Consider the following 22541-nt stretch of genomic DNA (forward strand, 5'->3'; position numbering starts at 1 on the left):
TTAACCAAAACATAAAATAAAATCTTCTCTGTAAAGATAAATGGCGCGATTGATTGAACTAAAGAAAAGGCAACAGGCAAGGTGGAGTTGTACTGTAGTCTGAACTACCAGGTACAATCGGAATTTGCCAAGCTATATGAGTTCACAGACCACTATTGGAAATGTTAAGTACGAGATTTAGCGAAGCCCATTTCGCCTTCTACTGTAAAATAATAATAATACCAGTAAAAGTATCCATCCACCCAGTTGTAATTTAGCGTTTTGTTGTTGTAAAATAAAAACATAATTTCTTATTCCATCTATCGCGTAATGCACTTTGGAGTTTTTCCCTTATTTTAACGGAATGTCTCCCGCATAATGAGATAGCCGTAGTAACAAAGTCAAGCTTAAACCCAAGAGAACTACCTAGTCTAAACAGTGTGTTAATGAGGACGAAAAATGAAGAGCTGGGTGGGTACCTAGGTGCCCATCAAATGGTTAAGGTACCCACCCAGCCTTGCCAGCCCAGGCAGGCAGATTCTTGTGGTATGGATGGCTGAGTTCCCTAATGGATGCGTAGCCGATCGAGGTGGACTGATGATTGGCCTGGTTAGCCGACGGCACCCCACGTCTAGACTGGCAGTGCTTGCAATGTTGAACCAAATTGGAAAGTGTTTGATCCACTTTCTGGCGGCGATACAAAAGTTGTAAGATTTTGGGAAGAAAGCCAAGTGTCGTTCCTGCCTCTGCCTGTCCGTCAAGCTGTCCACTTTCTCTGCCTGCTTGCCACCTTCCTGAGGAAGTCGCTAGATGGCAGATTCTGAGCATTGCCTCCACTCCCACTCTCTCAGATCCATCACAGCTGCGATGGCGCAAGAAATAGAAACTCCCGCCTGCCTAGACTCCCGGCTTTCTTGGCTTCCGTCCAACGTCGCAATGGTTGGTGTGATCCCAGGCTGTTGGGGTCGCTCAATTGATTGCCCCCAGATTTTTTGCAGCTCCAACGAACGAGTTATGATATTTGCGCCGCCAATACAAACGGGGTCCAGAATAGGCACCTGTTTCTGTGGTCGTTACCAAATTTGCGACTTCCTGCCAAGTGTGGAAGTCCATGCCAACCGTTGGGTGATTTCCTTACTGGGAATTGTTTGGGGGTGTCCTGTCATCAAAAAGGCCACTATCGATATTTGGAAAGAAAAAAAAACTCGTCTGCTTGGTTGGCAGATTGCTTACCCACGCTGAGTGAGTACCCTACCACGGTTCTTTGTGCCCTTACAGCACAAACGTGAGCCTTGCCTAGACACATCTACATTGAGTTAACTGCATTTAAACATCTTTCGACACCGACCGCAACATGGTTTAGCCCATGGCAAAAATCGGGCCTGGGCTTTCTGAGATCGGCCAAGAGACAGGGAAACACGCTGCAGCGGAACCTTGTCAGTTTCCAGGCACGATTTCCTCAACGGGAATAACCATGAACTGCAAAGAGATACTTCGTAACCTATTCCCCAACCCAAACGCTCGCCACGATGCGTGCCGCCGAGTTGGCGCCCGCAAACGCCCTGTCACCAGTCGGCTCCTGCAGACAAGTTGGTACCATTTTGGAGCTAGGAAAGCTGGGCAAAAGCTGCGCCTTGCTCTGATACCAACAATAATGTCGGCTGGCCTGCAAAATTACCCTGAGCCACGCACACCATCCATTATCACCATGCAAGGTTCTCAGGTGGCCCCCCTGCTCTCCCATACGTGCGGGTGATGCTTATGTGGAGAATGAAGGATGATTGATTGATTAATTGATTGATCTTTGTCAAATCGTCACCCACATTATCTTGTCCAATACGGGCCACCACCGTGGCGTGCTTCTGCTCAATCTCACCCCCCTACCTTTGATCCTCTAGCGTAACAAATAATAATACTCACCCCTCCTCTTTAACTCCACCTTCTCAAATGTTGTATTTACTGCTGAAGATTTGCATCCCTCTTAGCCGCATTTCAATCTTTCTCTCTTGGTTTTGAATTTGTTCATTCAGTTAACTCGTTTTCCCTCTTTCTCTTCGCAAGTTGTGATACCCCAATCCCCTTTCCCCAGAGCCCCTAGGAAACTTATTCAACCTCGGGCTGTGGCTTCATTATGAGCTTGTAATAACAAAATCACAACCCCGGTCCATTTGAACTATTGGCAAGGCTGAGAAACAGACCTGGCATCACATTACAACACGGGAATTAAGACTGAGATCACCGAACCGACGCGAGCTTCCATAAAAGAATACAACAAAACTCAACCGCGACAATGTCGCTCGCGCCATCTACTACTTACATGACATCTACGGCCACGCACGCATACACATCAGGAAGTACTGTTGTCACCAAAACCTTCAACCTCGAACCACAAATTACACCATGGAAAGCTCCAGATTCATGTAGCACCTCAATATTCTGCAGCATGAAGGGGAGTGAGGTCGGGCCTCGGAAGGAATGCTGGGATTACGACGTAATAAACTCATCCGCACGCCAATATATAGACGAGGAATGCCATCCTCCAGGTTACAAGGATATCTTTTACCAAGGCACCGCATACGAAGACTTGACTTCACTTGCGTTTCCCGGAACTGCATGCCCGCAAGGCTGGCACAAGGCGTGCACTTCGACCCTGGCGAGCGGACTGGTGACCCAGACGCAGGAGATTTGCTGCCCAGACGGATATGATGGCTGCACGATGGATGGTGGGGCCCGTAACTGCTATCGAAGGCTCAAGACCGCCACAGCCATGTGGGTGGTCAAGGAAGAGACCGGCAGCACGACGGTTCGCGAGGTAGTCACGAACTCACCAATAACCGGTTCTGACGACGAAGCAATAACAATATACCGTGCCGCCTTCCCCCTGGCCAGCGGAGCCGCAACAACAGGGACAAATGTCATCGGTGTGACTGGGACGGGCGACGGCGCAGCTCGGACAGGGATGCCGGGTCCGGACGGCCAGGAAGAAGGTCGCCTGGGAGGCTCGCAGCAGCAAAGTCAAAATTCCCTCAGCCCAGGTACCATAGCCGGCATAGCGCTGGGTGCCGGAGTCGGCCTCGCTCTGCTGTTTGCCGCTGGCCTCTTCATCTTTATGCGGCGGCGCAAGACCGCCAGGAAGCGAGCTCGTGCGGCGCGCCGGTCAGCCATGCAGGAGACGGGCCTCATGATGACGCGCAGCGATGGCGGCGAGCCCAGCCCCGACTTTGGGAAATCCATGGACCCATATGCCTCGGCACCACCTTCGGCCGGGCTCAAATCCGCCTTCCCAACCTCAAGCTCAACCCTACTACCCACGTTTACGAGCCCTTACGACCCGAAATCAGCGTTGTGGGAAACACCGGCCTCGGTCGGCCATTACCCGTCGATGGAGACCCTAAGGACGCCGTCGCCGGGGATAATGCTGGGAGCGGACGGCATGTACTACTACATACCGCCGCCGGACCTACCACCCGTGAGTGAGGGCGCCTTCGAGCTCGACTCGAACCCTCCGCTGATTTCGCCACCGGCACGCATGACGCCGGTCGAGATGGACGCCGGCGCCGAGCCGTCGTGGATTCCCACCCCGACGGGGGCCTACTACGGACTGCGAAACTCGGACGAGCCGCAGATGCGCCAGCAAAGACAGCAGCGTGTCTTTGACGCTGTGGAACGACGCAAGACCGATAAATAAGGTCGGGGGTCTGACATGGCTTACCACATTACCAGTTGTTGTAGAGCGCTAGCTCAATTCCCTGAAAAAAAAGGTGTTCCGTGTTGCTTTGTCTGTTGGAAGGATACTAGGCAGCGTGGGTATCCATCAAAAGCAATGGTCAGGCGTTATGGGTTTCATGGGAGGAATTCGTCACTTATTTGCACAACCACAAGACAGTGCGTCAGGTTGCTGCTGTTTACTGATATTAATCATTGCATAGCCTGTTTTAGCATCGTTGTTTTTTTTATTGAATATTATTATACCTTGATTCAGTCGATTTGTTCAACATGCTTGCCCATGGATGATCACACTCACTTTGCATTTTTCTTTGTCTGGACGACATCGAAGTACTCGACATTCACAAAACTCGAATACATCATCAACAAACTAGACTCAATGTTCTTACAACATGACCTAGACCCAAACACCTCAGCTATGAACCCCCTACACAAAAACAGACAAGTTGTCTAGTCATCATATCAAAGTTAGGCATTATTCATGTATACTCCTTTACAAAACGGTAAAACTAGAGAAAAATAGGCTCATGACTTCATAAACCTCGGATCTAAAACCCAAGCCGACCAGACAAATCCAAAAACAAAAGCTCAATCTCATCAAGCAGCTGCAGACTGCTGTTGCTGTCCTTTTCGGGATTCAGGACGTTTAATGTAGTCCTTGTTCTCAATCGTCACGCTCTTTGTCATGTGGTTGACCTTGTACACACCGACGAGCCGCGCTGCCAGTTCGAACATGTTGTTGCGGAGAGAAATGACGATGAACTGTGCGTTCTTGGTCCGCTCCTTGATGTAGTTTGCCACGATGGAAACCTGAGTTCAAGAGTTAGCATCGGTTTGTCCGAAATCAACAAGTCAAATCGAAATTATGTACTTACGTTCCTGAAATCCAACGCGGCATCGATCTCGTCCATGACATACAGTGGCGTTGGCTTGTAGTGATGAAGAGCAAACACCAAGGCCAGACTGCTCAGCGTCTTTTCACCACCAGACAAGTTGCTAATGTTCTTCCACGATTTCTTGGGTGGCATGACAGAGAACAGGATACCCTCGGAGAATGGGTCCAGGGAGTCGACGAGCTCAAGCTCGGCATTACCACCCATTGTGATCATTTGGTACATCTCCTTCAATCTGAGCGAGATGGCGCTGAAGCCCTCCATGAAGCCCTCGAGGCGGAGGCGACGGAGGTCATCGCATCTCTTCTTGGCGGCATCACGCTGCGACACTGCGCTGTTTAGGTCAGAGGATCGTGCAGCATGTTCTTCAACACGACGCCGGTACTCGGCCAGGACACCTAGATCGACGTTTACGTTCTGTGTCCGCTCTTCCAAGGCCGCGATCTCGCTCTTGAGCGTGTCCTTGTCCATGTCTGCAAGCTCGTCCTTGGTATAGCGAGGAATCTGGAGTGGCTCGGAACCATTGGCTCTGCGACCAGGTGACGAAGGCGGCTCGTCCTTAACGGCCGTTCTGTCAGCCTCCTCCTCCTCCTCCTCCTCCTCTTCATCATCTTGCTCAGCTGCAGCGTCTTCCATGGCTACGTCTTCCATGACAGCGTCCTCATCACCAGTGGCAGCAGCCGCAGGGCTTTCGCCAGTGAGGTCGTTGATATCTTGCAAGGCAAGTTTGGAGAGCTTGTCATCCCAGTAGCGAAGGCGTTTTTCTGTGTCGCTAAGGACCTTTTGGTTTTCCTCGAGCTTGTTGCGCATTTCAATCTCAGTCGCCCTTGTAGCATTGAGCTCAGAAGTCTTTTCATCAAGCTCTGCCTTGAGTTCGGAGAGTTCCTTCTTCTTGACTTTGAGGGCTTCCTGCGCCTCCTCGACAGCTGAGCTGAGACTTTCCGACTTGTCTCCCTGGTTCTGGATCTCGTCATCCAGTGATTCCAGGTCACGCACTGCAGCCTCAAGATCCTTGGTTGCCTTGGCATGATCTTTTGCAAGCTTGACCTTTTGCTTCTCTGCCTTGGCTTTCTTAACTTCTGCGGTGGAAAGTTCCTCGTTGTGGGTCGCAATCTCTTCCTTCAGACTGTCGATCTTGGCACGTTGTGCCCGAAGCTTCTCTCCACCGACTTGCATGATCTTGTCTTGTAGGACCTTGATCTCCTCCTCGACGCTGGAGGTTTCACCGTATAGCTTTTCGACTTCCTTTTGAAGCTTGGCAATCTCCTTTTCCAAAACGGCAGCGCGGTTGTCATCCGTCTGAGACGGCTGGTGCTCTCTGCTCAGTTCCTCAATGCGTCTTTGGACATCCGCAAGATTCCTGGCGCCGCTCTCAATTTCCAGCTTCAACTTCTGCATCTTGGTATCGAAGCGAGGGACCTCGTCCTTGAGCTCACGGAGGCGAGTCTCCAGACCTCGTTGGTACTCTTGGAACTCCTCGAATTTGGCTTCCAGTCCATCACGGTCACCCTCCAGCTTCGCAACTTGCTCCTTGGTGGTATCGGCAACCAGTTTGGATGACATCAGACCCTTCTTGACCGTTGTGCCACCACCGGACATGGTTCCAGATTTGTCAATCAACTCGCCATCAAGAGTAACAACGCGCCATCTCTTGGCTCCATATGCAATGCGGTTCGCCTGAGTGAGGTCCTTGGCAACCAAGGTGTCCTGGAGAGAGTGGTAGAATGCAGGTCTGAACCGGTCATCCTTTGCCTTGATTAGATCAAAAAGACGGGGTGCGTCCTCTGGGGTCTGAATAGGAGACAGGTCTCGTGATCGGAGCTTATCCAAGCAAATGAAATTTCCACGACCGAGATTCGTCTTGCGGAGATATTCAATGCATTGCTGTCCGGCTTCAACTGTATCGGTAACAAAATTGTCCAGAGCAGGGCATGCCGTGGAAATGGCCACGTCGTACTTTTGTTCGATGGTACCCAGGTTTCCTAGACGACCATGGAAACCGTCGATACGACCAGACTCCTTCATGCGCATCAAAGCAGTCAAGACGTTGCCTTGTGTTTGTGTTTGTGCCAGGCTGGAGCGGGCCTCGTCAGCCTTTTGCCTCGCGTTGGATACCTTGGCACGGATCTTGGGCTCCTGTCCGGCGAGATTCTTGAGTTCTTCCTCAATTTCCTGTGCCTCTTTCTCGAGACCGGCCTTCTCGGCCAGACACTGCTTCAGCTCCTTGGACTTGGCAACACGCTCTCCCTCAATCGTGGCAATCTTGGCTTCAAGTTCCTCCAGTGCAACAGCGCCAGAGTTGGCCTTCTCTTTGAGGATTGTGAGCTCACTTTCAGCAACAGCAATAACCGACTGCTTTTGGTTGATCTTTTCTTTCCAAGGCTCGAGTGACTTTTGTTTAACGGCAATCTTGTCAGAGAACGCCTGAGTCTTGCCCTTGAGGCTGTCGCGGATCGTAGCCAGCTCCTCCTCCTCCTCTTTGATACGCTCCTCCAAGGATTCGATATCTCGGCAATGAAGCTCAATCTCCTCGGTACACTGCTCAATTGTTTCTTCCCCTTCAGCAGCCGAATTCTCTGCGTTTGCAATCGTTTTCTCCAGCTTCTTCTGCTTGTCCGTCAGGAACTTCCTCTTCTCCTCGAATTTAACCCGTTCCTGGTCAAACTTGGCCAATTCTTTCGCCAAGACCTGAGCCTCCTTGTCTTGTGCCTCAAATTCTTTGCTGATCTTGCTGTATGTCTTCTGGAGTTGTTTGATGACCTGCTCGCTTCCTTCGTGCTTTTGGAGCTCCAGATCAAGCTGCGCCTGCTGCTGCGTGATTGCCTCTTCAGTAACAGCCAAGTTGTCATCAAGTTCACTGATGTATAGCTGATACAGGGCCGCCTGCTTGGAGACAAGTTCGTTCTCGTCTCGAATGTAAGCTAAAGCCTTGTTCTTCTTGTCCTCAAGGCTGTGCTTTTCCTTCTCGACGTGTTGGACACGGCCATTCTTCTCCGCGCAGATCTCGTTGAGCGTCTCCACCTCAGCTGCTGCCTCCTCAATGGGGGTCTTGTACTTGGAAGTACCAATAATGTCCTCCAGATACTCCAGAAGCCCGTCCTCATGCTCGTTTCCGGCCTTTGGCTTCATCTGAGCAATGGATTCGACCTCACCCTGAAGAATCAGAAAACGCTTGTGATCCAGATCAACACCACGTTCTCGCAGCAGAGTTGTAACGGTTGTGAAGTTTGAAGTCTTATTGTTGATGTAATAGGTGCTTGAGTTGTTGCGGAAGGCCTTCCTGGAAATGACTAGGTCGGAGTTGGGAATGATTTCATGCCCGCCACCAGGTAAATCCAAGACCTCACGGAAGTGGACTGCAACCTCGCAGTGGTCTAGGTTCGGATACTGCGCAGAGTTGTGAATCAAGGCGGAGAGTTTGCCTTGACGCATCTTGCTGGCACGGAAACCAAAAACGAAGAGGAGCGAATCGATGACATTAGACTTGCCAGAGCCGTTGGGGCCAACCACTGAGGAAAATGACGAATGGAAAGGCCCGACCTCTTGTCTTCCGGCGTAACTCTTGAAGTTTGTCAAAATGAGATAGGTAATCACTATCCGGGGTTTGGGTGTTGTATCCTCAATAATCGGTACAGTCAAGGTTCGCGACTTGAGCACAATATCCATGGGCTTCTCCAATATTGTATCCATGGCCCGTATGGGCTTCACGGCTGTCAAGGTCTCTTCTGAAGGCCGCCTTTTCTCATTTATGCTGGTGCTGGTAATATCAGCCAGTGGTGATGCTGAGGCCATGGAGACATCTGGTGAGACCTTTGGTTTTGGTGTTTGTGTAGGCGTGGCCAAATGACTTGGCTCCATCTGGCTTGGCTCCGGTGTCCTCTCGGGCTCAACGGCCCGAGGTGCAGCACTCTTGCGCTTGCGCGGAGCTGGTTTTTTGGGCGGCGACTGCGGTTCGGTTACAGTTGCTGCAGATTCGTCAGGGTTGAAGATCTGACTGGGCTCCTCGGGTGGCGCCAGGCTTTTCTTGGGACGACCGCGACGAGGGGCAGCACTCGATACGCTCGCAGTGGTCAATGTGCTGGCATCCGGATCTACCGTCCTGCGCCTGCTGGTACCCACTGTCGATTTGCGCGGGCTCCGCTTAGGTGCGGGTGTAAACTCTTCCTCGCTGTCGTCGGGCATTTTTGTGGTGTTTGCAATCTCGTCTTCATCTGATGAGTCGACAACGGCGGTGCGTCGCGATGCCGCAGCGCGGCGACTTGGTCGGGCAGACATCTTATATTGCCAATGAAAGTCCAGACAGTAATGAATAGAATCAAATGCAACAAGGCGCCTCGAAAGCGCGATACTGATACGTCGGCGCGTTGTTCGTTGGTTGCGCCCGCAGTAGGGAAAATTGGTGATGGCGGCGTTGAGAGTTTTACTGTTGCCCTGACCGATCCCCCGCTTTGTTGACTTGTACCTGGGCGCGGTGCCAAAGTAAACAAACAACCTGACAAGCCACTTGGCGGGCAAGCACAGCGCCACTGAGCGAGAAGTTGTCCGCCCCACCATTCCTTCACGTGCTTTCGTGTTAATTGATGCTGGCCCCACAATAGCTCAGGAACTACCTCGCCTTGCTTGCCTGGCACGACAAAGCAGGGTACCCAGGACCACCATATCAAACCTAGGTACCTTACCTGGTTACAGTGATGAGAAAGGCAAATTGAGCCCGCGCCTGCATCAAAAACACAAAACATATATCTCTGTACGCAAGCTTGATTATTCAGAACTCAAAATGACCTCGATCGATTTCACACACTACGAGCAGGTCTTTCAGCCTGATCTCGAGTCGCCTTATGCCCCAGACCTGATACGCGAGATCGAGTCTTACCGCAAGGGCTTCGGTGGCGTGCTCTTCATTGACAAGGTCCTCAGCGCGTTGGGTGTCACAAAAGGTAAGCGGGTATTGAGTTCATTCTACCTAGCCCGTGGATTTTCTAACATTGCATGCACTCCAGCCAAATCTTACCCTCCAAGAGGTGACAATTCGCTGCGCGAGCTTCACCAGAAGGTGTGCCAGAGCAAGTCGGCGGCTCAACAAAAGCTGTCTGTGCTGTACTATCTCCTCCTCGACTTTGACGATATACTCGGTGTGCGATCACGTCTTGCCGAAGAATTTGCGGAAAAGAGTGGCGTCCCGGGCAAGTATCAGATCTTTATGAAGGGTTTATGGCACATGGACCGGCAACAGTTCCCGGTATGACGATCCCTCCCTGTTGTATGCGACACACCCGATATCGGATGAACGGTATTACTGATGCGTGTCGTCTTCTGATATCTGTAGGTCGCACTCGAGTACTTGGCGCATCCTTCACTTGTTCCCGAGTTCGCCGACGATATCATTACCATCTTGGTGCGGCATGCGCGCGACGATGACTTTTCCTGGGCCCTTGCCTACTACCAGACAGTCAACCCAGTTCTCAAGACACCAGAGGCGCTGGAACTATACTTTATCGCCCTTGCGCGCACGAGCGTGACAGAGGCACTCCTCTACTCGCGCACACATCCAGAGTCCGCAAGGCGTCTTTTCTTCGAGCAACTCGTTGCATCTGTACACGACGGCCCCAGCAGCGCCGGCTTGGCAGGACCTGGGAGTAGGGAGCAAAGGGCCAAAACTCTCGCCAGCCTCCCGCTCGACCGTGATGAGGAGAGGTGGCTAGACGAATACCTTACAGGACCAGAGGGTCGACGGTTAAAGAATGGAAGAGATACCTGGGTGATGAGAAAGATTGCCACTAACCGCACGGCTGAGTTGGGCGACGATAACCTCCGCGCCCACCTGGCGGCATTTGGTCGACCTAGCGCGTTCTGAATTGTATTGTTTTCGGAGGCATGAGGTCCTCTTGGTGATCAGTTGTATATGTTCCGTCTTGTAACTGTATTAACCCTGGTGCATAGCGACGGCGTTTGGCTCGGACGGTTCTATTGCCCTGAATAGGGTTAGCTTCTATTTCTTCTCATCATTCCAAGATATACTGCGTCAGTTGCCAGTTTTCATCGACGGTTACCATGTCCTGGGATAAAAGTGTCCACCGCCACGCTGAGTACATCGAAACTACCGGTCAACAAAAGCCAGGAAGAGGAAAGAATGAACTCCTTGATAGAACACCAAGGATTCGACGAGTGCTTCTCGTAAAGCTCTGAGTTTATGAGAACTACTGCAATCTAGTGACGTATAATTGATTCGGGGTTTGTTGTCAAATTTGCGGGAGGTAGGTACCCGCTTGTATATTTGACACGTTCCGCGATTTACATACTCCTTTCTTTTTTCATACAAAATCTTTGCATTATGAGGCCTTTGGCGTACCATGCTGGGAATTTTTGACTTTGTACCAGTTGTAGTGGTGAGCTGTCAAATGCGGCTTGGTTAGCCAGGGCAATTGTCTCGAAAGGCACGCATACTGTACAAGAAGTGGCATTGCCTATTTCGGAAAGGGGTGTCACGTGTCAATACCATGGCTTCCAGACTCCATCGACAAGTAACAGGGACCCACCCAATGGGCGCGACATGGACAGCAGCTCAACTCAATTTGGCGCAACAGCTTGCAACTGAAGCTCTACCTATCGCACAGCTGGAGAGATCTTTTGCTGACCACAGTCTACAGCGGTCGTCCAATTGTCTTGGGTCTCCGATTTTGTTCTCTTCACTCTTGTTTTTCTTTCAAGGCTACACTGATATTCTTTCATTTTGTCATATCCTCGGTGTACACCCTAGTAATTCACACATATTGCCCTATTCTCTTTGCTGCATGGCAGCTCTCCTCGGCCCCCATTAAACGCCCTCTCTCCTTTTTCACTATGGCGCCCGCAAAATACAAAGACAAGGACGCCGGCGTCCTTTTATCCTTCAATGGCGCTTGGATCAGCTGGACGCATACCGTGATTGCATACTGTTTGTACCATTTCCATCACCCCGCCCACTCTCCGGCGTTCTTGCGCAACACCTTCGGCTGACTCGGAAGTTCCCCCTACGAACAGCCGCCTTCATATTTGCGCTCATCGTGGGCCTCTCACTACACTACCATAAGATCGTTCAAAATGAGTGGTACGGCTACCCTCAAGAGTGGTTTCCTTCGGTGTCGGCGACCATCGGCGATAAGTATCCTGAGCGATCCGTTTTTATGCTCCTGATCGCCATTACATCCGGTACGAACCAACCCATACTTATAAATGGAGGATGTGGGGAACAAACTGCTGGTTTCCGACCAGATGAGGCAGAATTGGGTTATATGGACCCCAGTGTTGACCACAAAGCTACATACAGGCCCTCGTTTTGCGCTCGTCGGCCTCTGGTACCTCCTTACACGCCGCAACGGCCAGGCGCTGCCCAAGTTCGTCGCCATCACTGGTGTTGTACGGACTCTGACGTGTGGTGGCTGGACCTACATCACCTCGACCGACGACCATGACTGGCACGACATCCTCATGATTTCGTACATTGTCGCGACGATCCCCTGGACCGCTGGTTGCATCGCCCTCAGCCCTCCAAACGCCAAGGCGATCAAATACAGAAAATATCTCTGCTCGGCTTTCTTCGGAACGCTGGTGCCGCTCATCTATTTTTTCATCCAGCACAAGGTCCACAGGGTTGCAGGAGGTGAGTTTGTCTTTCTGCCTCCGTATAACAAAGGCGCTACCCTTAACTTGTATAAGTTGCTGATTTGACGAATAGCCTACACCATTTACGCCTTTTTTGAGTGGTCCCTGATCCTGTTTGACGTGGGTTTTGACGCTGTGACGGCTTTGGACTTTGGCTCATTTGAGCTCATTGTCAAGGATGTACATGGTGCGAGCCAGGGGTATGTGAAATGGCTTCCTGCATAGTCTGATGGTGCTTTTTGTTGCAGTAATGGCGCAGAGAGTACCTTTCGACGCCTCAGATAAAAAATCAAGTTTCGAAGCTCCAGAGTCTAAACATGAATATTATCTATAGTACCAACGTCTCTCCGCAGAAGGCTGCTGCTCTGGAGAAGGAGTAAGTTTGCTCGCAACGTGTGCCGTAATGTGTCCCTATTTTACGTGCTGACATACCATCGCAGGAAGGAGAAGGCCACTGCCGGTATCATGCATCAAAAGGTCACCCCGTCGAGTATGCTTGATATTGCTGCTGATGTCTACCATGGCGTAAGTTGGTTTTTCTTTTTCAGGTCACCGTTCTGCTTTGAATTGCTCATACTGACATGTACCAGTTTGTGTTTTGGTCCATTCTTACCAGCTTGGGTGTCACCATTTGGTGTAAGTACTTTTTTCCCACCCCGAAGTTTAATAGACAAGTCACTGACAAGCAATTAGACTTTCCCCTCTGGTACATGGGCATTTCCGGCTATGAAGCCCTTGTCATGGTGTCCATCTCTCCGCTGTTGTTGGGTGTCGGCCCCTTTAGGTGGTTGATCACTCGTTTCCAGCGCTTCTTTCACCTCCTCTCTTTGACTGCTCTTGGGGCATTTTTGATCAAAGATCCCATCCATCGTCTATATGCTGTCGGATTTGGTCTCGGCATGCAATGCCTCGCTTGGGTCGCAACCTTACATTCGGAATCCGTGCATGAGGGCCGCCTGGAGTTGCGCATCCTGTCCTGGGCCGTTGGTCTCATTCTATCGAGCACCGTCAAGTTTGCTTGCCGTACACTGAACCCAATTTGGCCCATCATGCGCGCCGAGACTGGCGGATGGAACTACACCGGTCTCTTCCTTGGCGTTATTGCCGCCTGGCGGTTTACTCGGAGGGGCCCTCTGAACCTAGACGGCGTTCAGATTAAGTCTGGTTCGTCCTTCCTTGCTGCCTGCAGCATCGGAGGCCTTTTCTTTGCCCTCCACTCGCTGCTGTCCGACACTAGCACCATGATCCTTTGGGTGTGGGACGGATATCCAATTCGCGGACCGACCTCCAACACTTCCGCATTCTATACCATATTCGCCATGACTGCAGGTGTCTTGATTGGGGCTTACAAACCCGGCCTCGCTAGCCTGTGGACTTCTTACTTCATCGGCTGCGTCGGCGCAGGCATGGTGACGATATATCCTCATTGGAAGGGTTACTATGGAGCTCTCGCTCTGACAACCTACCTGATGGCTGTCGCCGTGCCTCTGCTGAGAGATGCGGCAAAACGCTCCCCTGGCCTGGTCTTCGGGCTTGGATTCTTCATCTATAACTTGATGGTGCTATTCCACGTCTGGGTGGTTGCCTATGCATTCGTGCCTGGTGGCCCGCTAGTGCGCGAGCACACCGACTGGGTCATGGCCTCCATGATGGTCCTGATCGGTTGCGGTGTGTTCAACTTGAACGCCGGTAAGGCTGCCAAGAAATCCAAGGGCAAGAACGAAGCCCAGACATCGCGCAGCACGCTTCAGCACCGCAAACACTACATCACGGTACTTGGAGCTATCAACGTCGCGTTCCTGGTTGCTGCATACCTGCGCTTCCCGACCAACGACTACAAGCCGTACCACGCGCCCGACAGGGTCATCACGGCGGGTATGTGGACCATCCACTTTGGACTTGATAACGACATGTGGAGTTCAGAGCGGCGGATGCGTGACCTCCTCCGAGACTCTGAGCTCGACGTCATCGGCTTGGTCGAGTCAGACCAGCAGCGCATCATCATGGGTAACCGCGACTCGACCCAGTACCTGGCCGAGGATCTCGGCATGTACGTCGATTACGGCCCAGGGCCCAACAAGCACACATGGGGCGCGGCGCTTCTCTCTAAATTTCCCATCATCAACTCGACCCATCACCTTCTGCCCAGCCCCGTGGGCGAACTGGCGCCGGCCATCCATGCGACGCTCGACGTCTATGGCACCATGGTCGATGTCTTCGTTTTCCACTCGGGTCAGGAGGAGGACCCAGAGGACCGTCGTCTGCAGTCTGAGTACATGCGCGATCTCATGGGCTCGACTAACCGGCCCTCGGTACTTCTCAGCTACCTTGTGACACGGCCACTCGAGGGCAACTACCACACGTACGTCAGTGAGAAGTCGGGGATGCACGACGTGGACCCAACCGACTGGGACAGATGGTGCGAGTACATCCTTTTCAAGGGCCTCAAGCGCGTCGGGTATGCCCGCATCAGCCGCAGCACCATTACCGACACGGAGTTGCAGGTTGGCAAGTTTGTGGTGCCAGAGCCCGGTTCGGCCGAAGCCACGCGCGCTTGGGAGGTGGACGCCGAGGCGCGCAACAGCCGTGTCGAAGAGTCTCAAGTGCCCGAGGGCTTGCGATTCCCGACGGTCTTCCGCGGCGAGGGCGTCAGGGGCCACCGGTACCACGTCTTTGACGAACCAAGATATTACAATTACTAAGAGGGCATCCATCCGCTTTGGTGTTTGTTACATTAGGTGTATGAGTAAGTACACCACAAACTTACTTTGCGCCAGGTGCCGCAGTGCTCCACACATTGCCGAGAAAAGCTGTGCGGTTTTGGTCCCGAGATGTAGATCGAACCGGTAAGAAGCGGCCCGACTTGTTTTTTATTCGCACATTTTGTATACATACAAAGGCGATTTTATAATGTCTTTTTTTCTTTTGTTAGTGACAGGTGTGGAAAATAAAAATAAAACAAAAATCTGGTATGAGACTTGAAATTTTTTTTTCATTTTCTACGTTGAAAAGTCTCGATTGATCGTCCAAGTACACCAAGTCAGGCCGAATCGTTTCGGAGCAGATCGCCTTAGTGTCGAACCAAACAAACCGACTCGGCTCACGGAATAACATCCGCTACACCTTACTCAGCACGGAAAATGCACCTTTTGGCCGCTCAGGTTGGAACAGGCTTGGCAGGCTGAGGTAATGAAAATTCACATGTGGGGAAATCGTCTCTTTAGGTTCTTTTCCTTTTTCTTTTTTCTTTTTTCTTTTTTTCCTTTCCTTCTTCCTTAGTTCCCCTCTAATATTGTTTTAATGTCTTGGCTGTCATTGGGAAAACAAGCCTAGCGGGGCCGGGGAAGGCTATTATGTGCACTGGTCATGTGGACCGAAAACCCCAAACAAAAAGTGACGACATCTTGTTCGGCTCCCTACGGTGCATAATTGGCGGGGGTTAGCCCTTGACAAGCGGCATGCGACATGATTTTGGCTTTTAATGCCCAGCTCGGTTTAACGCGGCCCAAGGGCATTGCCAATTGAGGGAATGTTTCGGTATTTCCTCTGGGATCAGGTGAAATCACCCTGCTACTTATTAGTGACAAAAAGGTCTGCGACCAAGTCTGGGGGGATTTTTTGTGGAATGCATTTTTCGTGATTGACGTGTTAAATATTTTTCATGATCTCGTCTTTGGGTTTTGTATTTGTTTGAATCCGAGTCACATATCTTACCTATACTATTTTTCCGCTATACCTCCTTTGCTATTTCTACTTTTTGTGACCCCGAGTATCTCTGTCCCAACCTCCTTCTCATCTAGGTCTTGGGTTGGGAATATTGAGTATTTTCGGCAGTAGGTCACACGCACGCACACAACCATTTCACACCAGCGCCGCTCGTCGACTGGCAAATCGCTGCTGGCTCTCAAAACATGATTTTCGGCATGGAGCAGCTTTGTACCTGGCTCAGCCTTTTGGCCGGCGCCGTCTTCGTTTACGTGAGTCGGCGCGACTGTTCTTGTTACAGAAAGATTTTCCGGAAACTAACGAGATGGGTGCGTCTGGCAGACATCATGCCTCGTAGTATACAGGTTATACTTTCACCCCCTAGCAAAATACCCAGGACCTTTCCTGGCCAGGATATCAGATGTCTACCAGCTTTACCACGCTTGGAGGGGAGACCGCCATCTTGAGTTTTGGCGCATGCACCAGAAATATGGTATGTTGTGGTTTGCGGCAGTGTAACAGGATCGTCGGGATCGTCTGGGGTTCTACAACATGACGGGATCTGGTCGAGGTAGCACGCGGCTCACACGCTTTCCGTTGCGTCATACAGGCAAAGTAGTGCGATTCGGCCCCAACTCCATCTCGGTCAACAGCGCCACGGCCCTCAAGGACGTCTACGGCTTCCGGGCCAACGTCCGCAAGGCCGAGTTCTACGACGCCTTTGTGCACCCGGCGCCCAACACGCACAATGCGCGCGACCGCGACCTCCACGCCCGCAAGCGCCGCGTCCTGTCGCACGCCTTCTCGGACAACGCCATCAAGCAGATGGAGCGTTACATCCTGGCCAACGAGCGCACCTTTTGCGCCGAGATTGGCCGCGGCGCCTCCCCTGAGAACAAGGGCTGGACCACGCCCAAGAACATGTCCGACTGGTGCAACTACCTCGCCATGGACATCCTCGGTGACCTCGCTTTCGGAAAGGCCTTCCACATGCTCGAGAGTGAGGATAACCGCTACGCTTTGGATATGGTTGGTGCTGCGGCGCAGAGGCATTTGATTGTAAGTTTTGACCCTGGTGTCTTTTACACTGTATCCTGGAGACAGGTTTAGTGGTACTGACACGGAAACAGTGCGGAACCATGCCTATCATCGACAAGCTCAGTCTCGACAAGGTCCTGTTCCCCAAGATCGCAGCCGGTCGTGCCAAGTACATGAAGTACAGCCGCGCACAGCTTACCGAGCGTACCAAGCTTGGCGACGAGACGGACCGCCGTGATTTCTTCTATCACTTGCTGCGTGCCCGCGACCCCGAGACCGGCCAGGGTTTCAGCACTCCCGAGCTCTGGGGAGAGTCCAACCTTCTGTAAGTTGAACCGAACTTTCTGTCGTGTTTGAATCTGTAACCCCAAAAAAGGCCGACACTAATCTGTTGCCATTTCGAAAAACCAGTATTATCGCCGGCTCCGACACCACTTCTACCGCCATGGCCGCCACTCTCTTCTACCTCTGCCGCAACCCCGCCGCCCTTGCTCGCGTGACCGAGGAGGTCCGCACCACCTTCTCCAACGTCGAGGACATCAAGCAGGGACCTCAACTCAACGGACTCACCTACCTGCGCGCCTGCATCGACGAGGCCATGCGCCTGTCGCCCTCGGTCGGTGGTCTACTGCCCCGCGAGGTCCTGACCGGCGGCATCACGGTCGACGGCGAGACGCTTCCCGAGGGCACCGTCGTCGGCACGCCGCACTACACCATCCACCACAACGAGGCCTACTACCCTGAACCGTATGCGTTTGCGCCCGAACGCTGGATCGCCGGCTCCGTCCTCAAGTCGGGCCGCGTCGTGGGCGAGGCCGACGTCCAGGCCGCGCAGAGCGCCTTCTGCCCCTTTAGCATCGGGCCCAGGGGCTGCATCGGCAAGGGTCTGGCGTACGTCGAGATGTCGACCACGCTGGCTAGGACTTTGTTCACGTACGACATGCGCAAGGCGGTCGGGGTTGAGGACCCGTCCGAGGGAGGCAAGCCTGGAGCCGAGTGGGGAAGGCACAGGGAGTCTGAGTTCCAGCTCGTCGATACTTTTACCAGTCTGAAGGAGGGCCCTATCTGCGAGTTTAGGGAAAGGGATCTGTCAGCGTAAAAAAAAAAAAAGGAAGAATAAAAAGTGGGGGTTGGGTTTTGAAGAGATTTATTTATGGGTTTGTTGCATGAACGTACTCCGTATCCGTAGATAGTCGAAACTATCTTCGGGAGTGTCGGTCGAGAGAAATTAAATCCCGTCAGGAAGGCCGTGTTGTCATGCTGTTTGTTGATCTTGCACTTTATCTGGATGGGCCCACCTTTTGCCGCTACATGAAGTCTTGGCCAGCGGGGATTTTATTTCATTTGATCAAGTCTTGTGATGGAATGGAATGCAACAAGCATGTGAAAAAAATCGACACCAAAACCAGAGAATGTAAACAAAACATACGACTCGAGCATATTGCCAAGGTTTCGTTACCAGTGTCTCACGGGCTCTGCCCAGCAAATGTTCCTTCACTCGGTTCAGCTCGCGGGTACAACTTGGTCATCGTGTAGTGTGGAAGCACTCTTACATCATCGTTCCCCAGGGACCGCATCGGAGGTGGTCTCTAGAAGGCAGGTGTCAAGCCGCCTTTCTTTTGACTATTTCCAGCATGCGACAAGACCAGACAATACCAAACAGAAAACCTGTTGGAGGATGCGTTTCGCCAAAGATAGAGAAAAAGTTTTGAACTATACTCTGTGGAAGAACAAAAATATAACAGGGTGGCAGAAATCAAAACAGCCCACGTAACGTATGGGTTGTGGGCGCATATAATTCGGTTCAATTCGGTTGAAAGGTAAACCGTAAAACCCGAGGGTCGCGAAGTACCTCGAGAGGGAAAAAATAATAGCAAATTTTTTTAGTTTCAGAAATCGAAAAAAAGAGATGCTTCATTTCGCGAGCGTAACACGTAAAGCGGGGGCCATGATCCAAATTAGAACGTCTCATGACGACAGTTTTTACGAAAATATTTGTTACTTTGTGTGGTTGTATTATCGTTCATTTTAGTTGATTTGGGCATTGATATGAGGTCCCCTCAAAATTGGAGATCAAGTCCCAAGAAAATGTTCCCCATAGTGACAAAATGAGAAAGTGAGAATGTGATTCCACTAATCACCAGACCCCCAGATGTGGAGGTTGTGGTGGAAGGCCAAGTCGAATTACGACAATGAAGCCGAGGGAGCGATGGTGGACTCTGGGGGCGATTAACCGAACCCCATCCCCATCTCCCATTCTACTACTACGTATAAGCCTGTCAATGAGCTTGTAATTCGTCAATTCTTGTGTGGGGTTTTAAGAGTTGCGGTGCGGTACGTGCGTGCGGGGAGGAATCTTGGTTTTTGCGCATGGGGTGCCTGGTTTTGCTTGTCTTAGTGCCGGCAGAAGCAAAAAGGTTCGGCAGAGGAGAAAGAAGAAAGAGAGAGAAAAAAAAAAAAAAAAGAGACAATGCCCTCCCGAGCCGAACCAATAAGGAGCTGTCATCTCAACTATTCGGGCCAATATTGGACGAACACAAGCAAAATACTGGACGATGGGGATGTCGGAGCCGATCCAGGAACCGTTGCGATTTCTCCTCTTCCCTCCACTTTGACTTACTTGCGTACCTGGCCAGACTGCGGAGACGGACATTATTTGGGTTTCTTTTGTTGCAGAGGTGACAGAAAAAAAACACACACCGGGGGTGGAGGGGCTACTTGAGTTTAGTCAAAGGGCTGTGCTTGTAGCATCTTGAATCGCGTGAGTAAAGGGTAAGGTACTTACCTACCTACCTACCTATGTACCGATGTAACCTGTAGCCAATGTCACTTACACGTGGACAGGGTAGCTGTCACGATGGAGTATAAGAGCCTCACTCTCCCCAGTTTTGCATGAGGGAGTTTGTTGGAAATGGCATGCCGTCGAGGATCTCCTTCGATTGTTAGCATATTAACGGTTAGCATACCAACGGATTTACAACCTGCCCCAGGTGGCCGATAACAGCTTGCAAGCCGGTCTCTCTTTAACACAGTCTATCTTTAACACAATCTATCTTTAACACAATCTTTCTTTAACACAGTCTTTCTTTAACGATACAAAACAAAGTCCCGAGACGCAAAATGGTCAGACTCGGCTTCCTTTTCGCCCTAGTTGGCGTTGCCTCAGCCGCCCCGGCTCCGGAGCCCGTAAATGCTCTCAATCGCCGGGCCGCTTGGCCAAATACTCCCTTCCACGTCGATGGCCGTTATACCAAGGATGCCTCGAATAACACTGTCACCTTTGCCGGCATCAACTGGCCCGGCCACGGCGAGGTCATGATTCCCGAGGGTCTGCAGTACCAGAGCATCGAGACCATCGTCTCCAAGATCAAGAGCACTGGCATGAACGCTGTCCGCTTGACTTATGCCATCCAGATGATTGATGAGATCTACGACAACGGGAGGGACGTCACTCTCGAGAAGGCCTTCACCCAGGGTCTTGGTGACGAGAACGGCACCATAGTCATGAACCAGTTCATGGCAAAGAACACTCAGTTTTCACCCCAGTCGACTCGTCTTCAGGTAAGCCGCCCTCTTTTTTTTCTTCTTTTTTTCTTCCTGCTTCCTCCGCTTTACCGAATATGAACCTTCGCTTCTAATACAACCCGTCTTGTCCCCCGACAGGTCTACGATGCCGTGGCAGCCGAGTTGGCTCGCCAGGAGATCCACATCCTGCTGGACAACCACATGTCCACCGGCAAGTGGTGCTGTGGTGCCGACGATGGCAACGCTTTCTGGGGCGACAGCGACTTCAACACCACACTCTGGGTCCGCGGCCTCGAGTACATGGCAAATCATGGCAAGAACTGGAAGGCCCTGACCGCCATGTCGCTGCGCAACGAGCCGCGCCAGCCCTCCACCACCAGCCCCGCCTACAACAACTACAACTGGGATACGTGGTACAAGTACGTGAAGCAAGGCGCCAACGCAATCAACGCTGCCAACCCCGACGTGCTCGTCTTCATGTCGGGTCTCAACTACGATACGACCATGGCCCCCGTCGTCAAGGGTGAGGTCCTGACGCCCGGCACCTCCCGCTTCTCCTTTGACGACTTCCCCAAGTGGGGCCGCCAAAAGCTCGTCGTCGAGCTTCACAACTACGAGACCAGCCAGACCAGCTGCGACAACCTGGAGAGCAACCTGTACAACAACGGCTTCCAGGCCCTGAACGACACCAGCGTCACCACATTCCCCGTAATGCTGACCGAGTACGGATTCAACATGGTGGACAACAGCTATCAGAGCGTCTACGCCACCTGCATCGCTGCGTACACGCCCAAGCAGAAGGTCGGCTTCTTCATCTGGGTCATTGCCGGCAGCTACTACAGCAGACAGGGCACCCAGGACTTCGACGAGAGCTGGGGCGTCCTGAACCACGACTGGTCCGACTGGAGGAACCCTACCTACGTGAAAGATCAGCTCATTCCCCAGATCAGTGCTACTTTGAAGGCATGAGTAGTGTGGGAACCCCGGCTAGAAGCCCAACAATCGGGAAGCTTGATGTTTTCCAGTCGGAAGCTTGATGTTTCTATCGTTATTGTTTTCTTTTTTTATGTATTAGCCGGTCTTGGAATTGAAAACATGATTTTATATGATGCCATGACTTTTCTTATCTTGCGTGTAAATCCTGGATCAGTACCTATAAGCAGGCCACCAATATTTTTGGCGACTGGGATTATCCAGGATCGTGAAACTTGACAGTCCAGGGATTTGACTCTGGCATTTCCTAACGAACGATGTTTCGTTACTGACAGATGTATAAACACTATGACTAAAGCCATCGAAGCAGCCAAGACATCAACCATCCCGGCGTGGGTCTATTTTTGTGGTAATCAGTATCTCACGTTTCAGAAATCGTGGGGCGTTATAAGAACAGCACCTGTCTTATCGCGCATAAATGGGTAGGTAACACGAGATGTGATTTTGCCACCAGTATATCGAGTCGATATCGTAGTTGGCCCCCAATTTTCTGGTGTCTCCAACAATTCTATTTTTGTGCCGGTTGTGAAATTTTGCGTTCGCGTACAGTCCTACAGGTAACCTCGTAGAGAACCATGGAAATAATATCTCCCTTCAAGTCGAGCGGCAAAAGCGCTGACTGCTAATGGCTTGTGCGTAGCAGGGATCTCTAGATATCTGTCAATAGATGCTCCTCGAAACTCGGCCAGCATTGGTGGATGAATTTGGCCAAACAGGCGCGCCAGCTTAGTGGGAAAAAACGCCATACCATACCACTGACTAAGGCACTTGCTCTGCCGTTGGATCGCTCGTCGATCTCCTCAGGTGACAAGCTGTAGACAAATTCAAAACGTAAGCTTGTACCATCCATGCTACCTCAAAAAGCTGGGATGGCCACAGTTCTCGGTAAAACATTGGAAGATACATTGCTCTATATCAATCAGCTCTTGGTCCCTGGACATCGTCATCTTGATGACTAGGTACGAGGTTTTGCTAAGCCTCATGCCATCAGGTCAGCGAAACAAACTTATCGGCCACTTGACTTGAGCACCGCGTCGGCAT

General features: G+C 51.5%; 6 protein-coding genes across 6 annotated transcripts; 5 read left to right on the forward strand and 1 right to left on the reverse strand.

Annotated features, from left to right (window-relative positions):
* Positions 1–2269: 2269 nt before the first annotated feature.
* PgNI_00660 (uncharacterized protein) lies at positions 2270–3667 on the forward strand (the record flags this gene model as incomplete). Its single annotated transcript, XM_031120738.1, has 1 exon — positions 2270–3667. One exon carries the CDS (start codon positions 2270–2272, stop codon positions 3665–3667), a length of 1398 nt encoding a protein of 465 aa, XP_030986967.1.
* Positions 3668–4064: 397 nt separating this feature from the next.
* PgNI_00661 (uncharacterized protein) lies at positions 4065–8873 on the reverse strand (the record flags this gene model as incomplete). Its single annotated transcript, XM_031120739.1, has 2 exons — positions 4065–4515; positions 4581–8873. The coding sequence occupies 2 exons, from the start codon at positions 8871–8873 to the stop codon at positions 4303–4305; spliced, it is 4506 nt and encodes a 1501-aa protein (XP_030986966.1). The 3' UTR covers positions 4065–4302.
* Positions 8874–9225: 352 nt separating this feature from the next.
* On the forward strand, positions 9226–10629 carry PgNI_00662 (uncharacterized protein). The gene is made up of 3 exons (XM_031120740.1): positions 9226–9535; positions 9599–9837; positions 9925–10629. The coding sequence occupies exons 1-3, from the start codon at positions 9376–9378 to the stop codon at positions 10450–10452; spliced, it is 927 nt and encodes a 308-aa protein (XP_030986965.1). The 5' UTR covers positions 9226–9375; the 3' UTR covers positions 10453–10629.
* Positions 10630–11195: 566 nt separating this feature from the next.
* PgNI_00663 (uncharacterized protein) lies at positions 11196–15199 on the forward strand. The gene is made up of 8 exons (XM_031120741.1): positions 11196–11532; positions 11619–11786; positions 11905–12237; positions 12313–12439; positions 12574–12615; positions 12680–12764; positions 12830–12875; positions 12933–15199. Exons 1-8 carry the CDS (start codon positions 11439–11441, stop codon positions 14939–14941), a joined length of 2904 nt encoding a protein of 967 aa, XP_030986964.1. The 5' UTR covers positions 11196–11438; the 3' UTR covers positions 14942–15199.
* A 335-nt stretch (positions 15200–15534) lies between these two features.
* Positions 15535–18140, forward strand: PgNI_00664 (uncharacterized protein). Its single transcript, XM_031120742.1, has 5 exons — positions 15535–16216; positions 16287–16437; positions 16555–17003; positions 17075–17307; positions 17394–18140. Exons 1-5 carry the CDS (start codon positions 16151–16153, stop codon positions 18079–18081), a joined length of 1587 nt encoding a protein of 528 aa, XP_030986963.1. The 5' UTR covers positions 15535–16150; the 3' UTR covers positions 18082–18140.
* A 1962-nt stretch (positions 18141–20102) lies between these two features.
* On the forward strand, positions 20103–21476 carry PgNI_00665 (uncharacterized protein; the record flags this gene model as incomplete). Its single annotated transcript, XM_031120743.1, has 2 exons — positions 20103–20543; positions 20646–21476. The coding sequence occupies 2 exons, from the start codon at positions 20103–20105 to the stop codon at positions 21474–21476; spliced, it is 1272 nt and encodes a 423-aa protein (XP_030986962.1).
* Between the last annotated feature and the right edge of the window lie 1065 nt (positions 21477–22541).

This window comes from Pyricularia grisea (assembly GCF_004355905.1).
Source record: "Pyricularia grisea strain NI907 chromosome Unknown Pyricularia_grisea_NI907_Scaffold_1, whole genome shotgun sequence".
NCBI lineage: Eukaryota > Fungi > Ascomycota > Sordariomycetes > Magnaporthales > Pyriculariaceae > Pyricularia > Pyricularia grisea.

What these genes read in the sequence shown, in the direction of transcription:
- PgNI_00662 (XM_031120740.1), top strand. Translation starts at nt 9,376, where the DNA reads ATGACCTCGATCGATTTCACACACTACGAGCAGGTCTTTCAGCCTGAT. An exon ending in CGCGTTGGGTGTCACAAAAG is followed by an intron (nt 9,536 to 9,598) that starts GTAAGCGGGTAT and finishes CATGCACTCCAG; the next exon opens with CCAAATCTTACCCTCCAAGA. An exon ending in TGGACCGGCAACAGTTCCCG is followed by an intron (nt 9,838 to 9,924) that starts GTATGACGATCC and finishes TGATATCTGTAG; the next exon opens with GTCGCACTCGAGTACTTGGC.
- PgNI_00663 (XM_031120741.1), top strand. Translation starts at nt 11,439, where the DNA reads ATGGCGCCCGCAAAATACAAAGACAAGGACGCCGGCGTCCTTTTATCC. An exon ending in CCTGATCGCCATTACATCCG is followed by an intron (nt 11,787 to 11,904) that starts GTACGAACCAAC and finishes AGCTACATACAG; the next exon opens with GCCCTCGTTTTGCGCTCGTC. An exon ending in GGTCCACAGGGTTGCAGGAG is followed by an intron (nt 12,238 to 12,312) that starts GTGAGTTTGTCT and finishes TTTGACGAATAG; the next exon opens with CCTACACCATTTACGCCTTT.
- PgNI_00664 (XM_031120742.1), top strand. Translation starts at nt 16,151, where the DNA reads ATGATTTTCGGCATGGAGCAGCTTTGTACCTGGCTCAGCCTTTTGGCC. An exon ending in CCGGCGCCGTCTTCGTTTAC is followed by an intron (nt 16,217 to 16,286) that starts GTGAGTCGGCGC and finishes TGCGTCTGGCAG; the next exon opens with ACATCATGCCTCGTAGTATA. An exon ending in GCGCATGCACCAGAAATATG is followed by an intron (nt 16,438 to 16,554) that starts GTATGTTGTGGT and finishes TGCGTCATACAG; the next exon opens with GCAAAGTAGTGCGATTCGGC.